General features: G+C 35.7%; 1 protein-coding gene across 3 annotated transcripts; it reads right to left on the bottom strand.

The window, feature by feature from the left end:
- Nucleotides 1–843: 843 nt before the first annotated feature.
- Nucleotides 844–8,041, bottom strand: LOC126367903 (A-kinase anchor protein 1, mitochondrial). 3 transcript variants are annotated; one of them, XM_050011699.1, is made up of 8 exons: nucleotides 7,860–8,041; nucleotides 5,601–6,439; nucleotides 5,283–5,523; nucleotides 5,062–5,201; nucleotides 4,703–4,880; nucleotides 4,011–4,229; nucleotides 3,099–3,232; nucleotides 844–2,874 (listed from the first exon to the last, which is right to left on the bottom strand). In XM_050011699.1, exons 2-8 carry the CDS (start codon nucleotides 6,411–6,413, stop codon nucleotides 2,803–2,805), a joined length of 1,797 nt encoding a protein of 598 aa, XP_049867656.1. In that variant the 5' UTR covers nucleotides 6,414–6,439; nucleotides 7,860–8,041; the 3' UTR covers nucleotides 844–2,802. The 3 variants fall into 3 exon arrangements, with proteins under 3 accessions (XP_049867656.1, XP_049867658.1, XP_049867657.1); XM_050011701.1 differs by having other exon boundaries at nucleotides 4,703–4,874; nucleotides 7,860–8,040; XM_050011700.1 differs by lacking the exon at nucleotides 7,860–8,041 and adding an exon at nucleotides 7,164–7,809.
- Nucleotides 8,042–9,409: the final 1,368 nt, after the last annotated feature.

Here is a 9,409-nt window from a genome sequence, read left to right as displayed (position 1 = left end):
ATCAGAACATCCTATCTACTTACCGTCAAGTCGATATTTAACAGCAATAGTAATATACAACACATACCGTATACTGCAAAACTAGAATTCTAAACGCGAGTCAATATCAATGAGACTATAATATACACAATTCTTACATTCCTCATATTTCCCCTGGTAAATAGGTGGAATAACCGGTTAGATGGGATATTCTTCAAAGTACATTACGTGCGTGTTCACACCAAACGTATAGTCAGCCGCCGATTGTGCGCAGGCTCACTATAAGCCTCAGTGTGAACGTAAAAATAAATGGTATTTTTTGTTCACATTAAGCTTACAATACGCTGTAGCTGACAATACGCCATTGGTGTGAACAAAACAGTCGGCTTGTATACGTTCACACCAAATGCGTACGCTGAGCGGCCGACTATTTTTCATATAAAAGAGTAAGAAGAATTGAAAACAATCCGCCGGCCGATTTGAATCCAATACGCTGGCGTTCAGCCGCGTAGCCAATCAGCGTCCGCGGCGGTAGTGACGCACTTTATTAGTCGGCCGCCGACTATCAGCGTCTACGCATAGCGTCATGGCGTATTGTCGGTTTGGTGTGAACGAAAAAGCGAATATGTATGGAATTACAATACACTGCGTAACGCTCGCTCACTGTCGGCGGCTGACAGTCAGTTTGGTGTGAACACTGCCTACCAGCTGGTATATGGACGAAGGTTTTAATCCCAGATATACATACTATCGGCTGTAATATACCTACCAATAAAAAAAATATTTAAGAATAGATCATTCTAAATATCATTAACCAAAAATAAGTATGTTGAGGAGTGCGGCAGGCAAATGATAACAAATAGATCACTTTTAAAACGATAATTTATTGATTTAACCGCAAATATATTATCTATATACAATAGGGACGTCAACAAAATGCAAACGGAGAGCCAGCTGTTCACAAGGTATTCAGTACAGTACACTAACCGTTTCATCACATATTAACGTTGCTAATCCAAACACGTGATTTTAAAAATAGTCAACAGTGGCTTGCTACGTAAGAAAAAATGTACCAAAATAAATACAGCGGAGTATACGCTGTTAAAAATAACTACAGTAAAATCGCATTCTAAGCTTCCCAAGATCACTACACAATACGCATACAAAAAATGGAACTAAAGGACAATGGTTTTTCCAACATTTAAAAATACTGAATTTTCTTTAAAAACAGAAATATTAAATCACTTTAAAAACTACGTTACGCTATTATGTACACTATATAACTAAATATTCAGGATATTTAACAACTTGCTCATTATAAACAAATAATCATTTACCACAAGCTTCACAAAATTGCAGTGTTTGTATGTTGATGCAATTTATGCCATCTGAAAGAGAACATATATTGGTAGTACTTAGATGCATGATTCAATAAAATGGCCAGAATTTGCAAATGTATATTACATGCTAGGAAATCTAAAAGTAAGTAGGTGTAGTAGGAAAGATCTGGATACACTCACGGAGGGAAAATGTAGAAATATCTTGGTTTCGTGCTCAGTTCTAGCCATTTTACTATAACCCGAAAAACAAAAGGAAGAAATTCATACCAATACAATTTTACCTTCACTGGAACCAATCACTCAAAACTGTACTTTTTACATAGCTATTTAATATACAATAAATTCTACATAACTATACATCTTCAGTCGTTCATAATTTATACAAAGAACAAAAACACACTGTTAATTATTAGTTATTTTGCATTGATTTGCTATTTCGTAACGTAAATAAAATACTTTTTTGTCACAATTGCACAATGAAGTGACAGGTACCTAATTGCATTAGTATGCAGTTTTCGATGTATGATTTAAATCAAAATATCTGTTAATGCAACATCTGTGACAAATAATATATTTTACAAGTAATGAGTTGGAGGAATAATAAATGGAATGAATCCATTACGTAAAAGGCACATCTTCAATTATATGGCATTGTAGCCATTTGCAATTGATTACAAAATTGCAATATTTCGCCGTATCGACGTGTGACGCCGAATTCATAATATGAACAACTGTTTGATTTGGCACGTAAATCACATCAAAAAATAATAAGGTTTAAAAAAATAGGTCATAAGATTGCGCTGGAAACCAAAATGCAGATGGCAGTGTTATTATAATGAGCATCCTGAAATATTTGATGCAAGACATATTTGTTAACGCCGTAAATTGTAAAATTAAATTAAGAAATGGACCTAAATTAGGTGCCAAGTTTATAATAATCTAAATTTAACTATAAAACAATCTGCATTATTAGCTACGCATTCGTAGTTTAAGCGTACCGTATTTAAAATGTTCCACTCGTGGGAGCTTAAGACAAAAAAATATCAAGATTAAGAAGCAATTAAGAACATCACATATTTTAGGGAGCAGCGCTACCGTAGTGGTACGTAGGTTAGTATCCTATTCTCCTTTAATTAACTACTTAAAAATAAATGAGTCAGTATAACAGATACCAGTCTGAAAATTAAAAAAAAAAAAACATGTAAAACGCCGCAAACTAGTCAAAACTGAAAGTAAACTAGTACAAATAAAATCTTTAATGATTTAAGTCCTAAGTCACAACTTGTACAAAGTAAACAAAAGTGAGACTTAACAGTTCGCGCTCGTAATGCGTTGTGTTATTAACCTGTCACTAAAATAGTCGGTAAGCCTCAGCTTCTATGTACAAGGTGTTCATTGAAATGCAATCCATATTACTAGTCAGCGTCAATATAGTTAGCGTCGCGAGTGGGCCGGGGCGGCGGGCGGCGGCGCGGCGGGGCGCTCACGAGTCCGCCGGCATGTCCCACTCCGCCAGCCCGCGTTCCACTAGCTCTCTATTTAGGAATATTACTTGCTGCAAACAAGGAAAATAACAATAACTGAATGTGACCATCTGTGTTCATTGTCTAACAAGTAGTAGGTACTACTACAATATTAATGTATATCTCAACAGAATGAATGTCCAAAAAATAATGGTAAAAAAATGTTATACTAAATAAATACATAGTCTCGTTGACGAATAGCTGGTACTTATGTAGGTGTTTAAAAAAATATGTAGTATATATGTTGGTGACATACCTGTGGGTGTAGTGTGAGGTAGAGGTGTACGAGCGGCAGGCCCGCCTCGTCGTAGCCGGCCACTTGCGCGTGCAGCAGCTGCCCGGCCGTCAGACCCGCCATGATGCGGAGAGCCTCGCCGCTCCACTCAAGCTCTGCAAACAAATTACAAACTATTTTACATGGTGCGTATGAGAGAAACAATACAGCCTAGTGCGAAAGATGTACCAAGGAAACTAGCAACTGTATCAGATAAAGAACAGTGTTTTAAGTTATAGAAGTGTGTATGCTGTTACTGCCATGTATTTATTATTTGCAATATAATGGAGTGTTTCAAAAAAGATTGAATAATTGAATGATTGGCGAAATCTTGTTATGATAAATAGAAGGTCAGAGTTGCATTAATTTATCTTGTTGTATAATGAATAATTCAAAGTCCACAAGGTTGTAGGAAAATAAATAAATCAAGACCAAAAAATATACTTTTCGCAATACCTTGGTGTAAGCAATAATGAGAATATCAGTAGCAAGCTTGATAAAATACTCACCGTAAAATTAAGATTAGTGACATTTACTTATTACAAGATTTAATGTGTGATAAAAGAGGCCAGCAAAATACTTAACAATCGCTTTGCTTTTACTACAATTTAATGGAACTTAAATGCTAATCATAACATTATTATATTACATACTTGTTATTAATTTATTTTTAAAATTGGATATTCGTGTTTGTGTGATATTTAAGACAGATTTATGATAGATATAAGATAAAGAGAACATTTTGCTGAACCCCGTATGTTGTATTTATAGATAAGAATGTGATACATGCGGACTATCTATATGAAAAGTGAAATGGGCGGATTAATGATAGTCTATAACATATAAAGCATAAAAATCACGTGCAGAAAGCATAAAATAATGTCAATAATTAACCGTTATTAGCTGGTTTCACAAACGCCAGAAGGGCTTCTGTTGCCTGGAAGGGCAGTGTCATAAAATCTGAGCGGATCTGCTTGAGCTGGTCGTTGTCGACGGTGAGGTACCCGCCGAAGTCCACCAGCTTCACCACAGACGTGTCATTCTCTTCAGAGGTGGAGATCACCTGGGCGCGGTACCAGTTGTTCTCTGTAGGCGCCGCGCATATAGACCCCTCTGTAAATCAACAATATATATCTTTCAATATACCAAAATGAAGTATGAAGTTAATAACGTTATCTAGATCCATGACCAATTCTTATCAAAATATGAAACAAGCTACGTAATATATAAAACTAAGTAAACAACAACCACGAAATGAAAAAGTTTGTTTGCTTAGGTGCAAGGAAATTATATGGATGTGTGTCGAATCTAGTTACGACATCATGTAACATACAATACTTTCCCAATGAATATTTTTATTGTGCCACAATAAATGAATACCAATGTCTAAAATAAAAAATAATCTCCATAAAACTTGAATACATTTAAGCACAAGCATTTATTTCACCGCGACAATATACACGAGAACCAGTTACGTTATTTCGAAGTATTAAGTTGACGTCAGACCAAAATTGTCGGCAAGTAATGGCTCGTAAGTCGAGCAAAGTGACCTAATTATCGGACTGGTTTTGAAAAGCCATGGTTACCTTTCACAGGGCGTGGTAGAGACGGAACATCCGGATTCTGATAGGTGGCGGCCATGAGGCGGTGCAGCGCGTGCAGCGACGGGAAGGTGGGGTGCAGCGGCTGCTGCAGGAAGAAGTGGCCCGCGCTCACCAGGCACGTCATGATCGTGTCGTTGTTCACCGACTCCACCAACTGCAACTGACGTTATTAGCATACAATGCTCACAAACTTGTTCTTATGCAATGTATCGCAAAGTTCACGTCGCCAAAGTGAGAGTGAAATAATGTGACCACATTATGGCATATGAAATAATCATGTTTGTATTGTAAAGGTAGCCTATCAATTTTGATTCATAATAATATAAACTAATATCACTTACTTGTAGAAATTCTGGTACTAGAGGAGTAAGTCTTTGATATAGTTCGGCACTAATTTCTTGTAGTGAAAAGTTAGGGAATCTCTTTTCAGGGAATTTTTCTTTTATCATTTCTAAAGCTGCTTCAATTTCACTCTGAGTTCCTATAAAAAAATATTTTGCATAAAAAAAATAGATCAAAATAAATAATACATCAATATCTAATACTTGGTATACCAACTTACCTTCTACTGCACATATTTTTTGTTTGACAGAATCTGGATGTCTTCTAACATACACATTAGCGCCAGTTTTGGCTTTAATTTGGGTCACGAAGGACCCGTGTTTTCCTATCAAAAGACCAACTAGGGTCTGAGGTATTACAAACTGGTGTATTCTAAGAGCGGTTTCAGATGGAACCATATTCATATTAGCTGGGGGAGGACTGGCCGCCTCTGAACATCCTTTTCCACTGTCACTTGAACCCTAAAAAAGAAAATACTTTTAATATACCTTACTTTTATGTTATAAATAATAAAACCATAATTGTAAGTGAGACTAACCTCACTGTGGTTATCTGAGAAGTGACACATTGATGGACTAGCTAGCATGGGGTCCACTGGGCTGTGGTTTGCAGAGTCTCTCTCTGATATGCGTCTAGTTTGTGTATTGGAGAATCTATTATTATTCTCATTATTATCTCTAGGTACATCAACTAAATTATTATCAATATTTAATTCTTCAGTATCAGCTGCTGTACTGTCTTCATTAGTGTTCTCTTCAGATCCAACACTGTCTAATTTTGAGTTAGTTTTTTGAGAAACCTCTTTTTCATTCTTTTCAAGTATAAATCCTCTGGATTTCATATTTGTATCATTGACAGAAGAAATGACAACCTCGTTTGTGCTACAAGGCATTTCTGATTTGACTGAAGCTGAAAACAAGCTGGATGCTGATGAATCTTTAACCACATACGCAGGCTCTTTGATGCCAGTGGAAATAGAATTGTGGTTTTCAAAGCCTGACATTCTTTTATCCTTGTCTATGGACTTCTTTCTGATGATCTTTTCTATTTCTAGATCAACCTCTTCATCAGTTAATTCCAAAGAAGATCTTTGGGAGTTGCTGCCCTTAGGAATAATATCAATAGGGGCAGATTTTATAATGGAACGCTCTGCTTTGCCCAATGGAGAATGCTTCCTAGCTTCTACTTCAGCATTCAGTGCTTCAGCAAGCTCTTCCTTTAAACTTTTTATCCTTTCTCTTCCTCCTGGGTCAGATTTGGCAAATTCCCTCTTTCTTCTGAACCAAAATATTCCCAATAAAACTGCTATGGATGGTACTGACCACATAAGTACTTGACGACAAGGTGCCATTGTAAAGAGCCACTTTTACTATTAATCTAAAACAAACAATTATATATTTTAGATAAATATTATATGAAACACAGAATAGAACAGAATTCCCATTAGCATTGTTGCTATGATATTTACACTTATACCTCAGCTCAAAACAAATAGCAAAACAAAAGAAATCCAGAAAAAAACAACAAAACAGTACTTTGTCCAATGCTGAATTGAGACATTAAAAGATTAATTTTATTGAAAAAAGTAACACTAACAATTTAATGACTCTTTGTTTTAAATATTACTACAGGCAGACCTAAATAGAAATAGATAAGATTAAAGCATTAAAAACATGTGGATAATAAATTATCTTTTAAAGTGGCAGGAAAAACCAAAAATAATATTAGAAGAGACATTTTTCTGAAATGCAAAACTAATCTAAACCTTCATACATAATTGAAGAATAATGTAGACTTGTAAGTAGGAAGGCATGCTATGAAGATCTGTATCTCTTCAAATTAGCAGAATGTTAAACTTTTTCTAGAATAAGCATTGGTTAAGGTATGAAGCAGTAGAATGCTTAGCAAATAGTTTAAAGGTAAGTAGTTAAACAATGATAGGAAATGCACAAACACTGAATATAAAATAACCTAGAATCTAAGACCTAGATGAAAGATATGGTGTTAAATAATAATGAAGACATGACATGGATAATTAAAATGCCCAGTAGTAGTGACCACATATTTGATAATTTTAAAGATAAGCAATTGACCTACTTACTTTTGGTGATCCCATTTTTAAATAAGTAGGTACAAAAAGTTGGAATTTTACTATCACCACATGGAAAGAACCTTCACTAAATAGGTTATTGTCGTCCTATGGTTGGTGTTTATTTATATCAACAACAATACAACAACACACTGAAACTAATAAATTACGAAAATAATGTGATTTGATCAAGCAAGATTTATGAACTAAATTAGATTTATAGCACAATTCGGCCACGCGCCGGCGAGAGATAGTCGCACACCGCTCGAGGCAACCACGGGCCACGAGTCTATAACCGTTCGAACCGATCACTAATTCACTATCACTTTGCGGCTCTAGACACGTCTACAGAGCTACATTATTACATCGGTAAAGGCTATAATACCTACATGACCATGTGCTTTGGGGTATTTCACCAATAAAAAGTAATACGTCGCACCGTGAGGGTCACGAGCAATGTGTGGAAACCTTCATGGGCAACACGTAAGCAAACGAGGAATTAAAAAAGAAAGGTTACGCAATTTTATATATGTCAAAATTTAGTCCAAAATAAGGTTGGAAACGTGTTTCCGCTGTCGTAACCGAACAAACTATGTATTTGTTTAGGTGCTATTGTAATTATTTGTCATCGCGACCTACGGGCCACCGTTCAAACCTCATGATCCAAAAGTAGAATTTTGTCGCCGGTAGTTACAAAGCTATACTTACTTAGATATCCAAGAAAGAATGTTTCCACTTATAAAAGAAAAAGTATGACGGACCAAAACAATAACTTAGCTGATATTACTATCAAATTTCGCTCAATAATTAGAATCCAACAATCCACGTGCTCACAATGTTTTCTCACGAAGCACAACAAAATTCAACATGGCCGACGCGGACGAGGCTAAATGAACGAGCGATGCGGCACCGAGGTCATGTTAATTCATTCACTCTTTCATTCGTTCTTTTATTTATTGAATTTAAATATGGCAACATTTTAATATTACAAAACCACAGATAATAATACTAGGCACTGAATAATTTTGCGCCAAAATTTGAAACTTGAATATTATTATAAGAATGATTCATCATTTATGTTATGTATTTTACTTTTCTGTAAAAAGCCCGAAATACGTAGTAAATCGAACATTTACCAATTGATGATGGTAAAATTGTTTGTCAATAAACCTTCATTACCTTCATTTGGGACTTTTACAGACAGGCACGGTTTATCCTTTTTTTTTTTTTTTTTTTTTATGGCACTAGTGTTGCTTTGTGCCAATGTCAAGTATTAAAAGATTGGGAAACGAAAAGGAAGGAAATAACATTCGGGAACGGAAATTTACATAAAAATAGGATCAGGTAAATGGGATAAAAAATAAATATGAGAGTCTAATAAAGTATAAATGAATTAAATAAATAGGATGTAGAAGTAGGTATTATATCTGCTATAGTTTAATATCATTTAACAGAAGAAAGGAAAATATAATATCACAAAACAAAATAGGATTTAAAATTAAACAGGAAACTCGAGTGGGAAGAGGAACATTGGCGGAAATGAGGGCATTAAGGAATGATGAACGGTCATATTTAGTGCACACAAAGAAAATGTGGTCCAAGTCCCCAACATCAACACCACATTCACACATGTTACTATCCAGGATGCGCAAGCGACCAAGGTGTGCAGGCGTGCACACATGGCCGAAACGCATCCTGCAAAGCATAGATACTGCCTTCTTAGAACTTTTAACCTTAAAAAACCAAGGCTTAGAAGGTATATGAGGTTGTAAATTATGATAGAGTTTGCCCTTCAGACGGCTACTCTCAACCCAAGACTCATGCCAACTCTCTTTGAGATAGGTTTTAGGTAAACTAAGCAAATCATGGAAGTAGTTCCTATAAGGAAACATGTCACCATCCTGCACAGCTTCTTTAGCCAATTGGTCAACTTTCTCGTTGCCCCAGATACCACAGTGGCTGGGTATCCAAACAAAGGTTACAGAAAGGTCACTCAACCTACACTGAAGCAACTTTTCTTTAGTTTGAAATATAATTGGGTAATAAGGCTTCATCTTGAACGGGAATTTTTCTAATGCCTGCAGGGCGCTTTTAGAGTCACAAAAAACAACGACTTTTTTCAATTTTGCAATAAGGATATATTCAAGAGCCTTCAATAAACCAAAACATTCTCCAGTAAAGACTGAGGTTTCAGGAGGGAGTTTAATTTTTTGAATAATGTTGTATTGAGGATGAAAAATGCCTACACCAACACAGCT

Source organism: Pectinophora gossypiella, chromosome 6 (genome assembly GCF_024362695.1).
Source record: "Pectinophora gossypiella chromosome 6, ilPecGoss1.1, whole genome shotgun sequence".
Taxonomy (NCBI): Eukaryota; Metazoa; Arthropoda; class Insecta; order Lepidoptera; family Gelechiidae; genus Pectinophora; species Pectinophora gossypiella.
This window is presented reverse-complemented; position numbering and strand designations above follow the sequence as displayed.

Coding starts and splice junctions, on each gene's coding strand:
- LOC126367903 (XM_050011699.1), bottom strand. CDS start 6,413: ATGGCACCTTGTCGTCAAGTACTTATGTGGTCAGTACCATCCATAGCA. Junction 5,524..5,600: donor TCTCAGATAACCACAGTGAG/GTTAGTCTCACT, acceptor TTTCTTTTTTAG/GGTTCAAGTGACAGTGGAAA. Junction 2,875..3,098: donor ACCTCACACTACACCCACAG/GTATGTCACCAA, acceptor CCTTGTTTGCAG/CAAGTAATATTCCTAAATAG.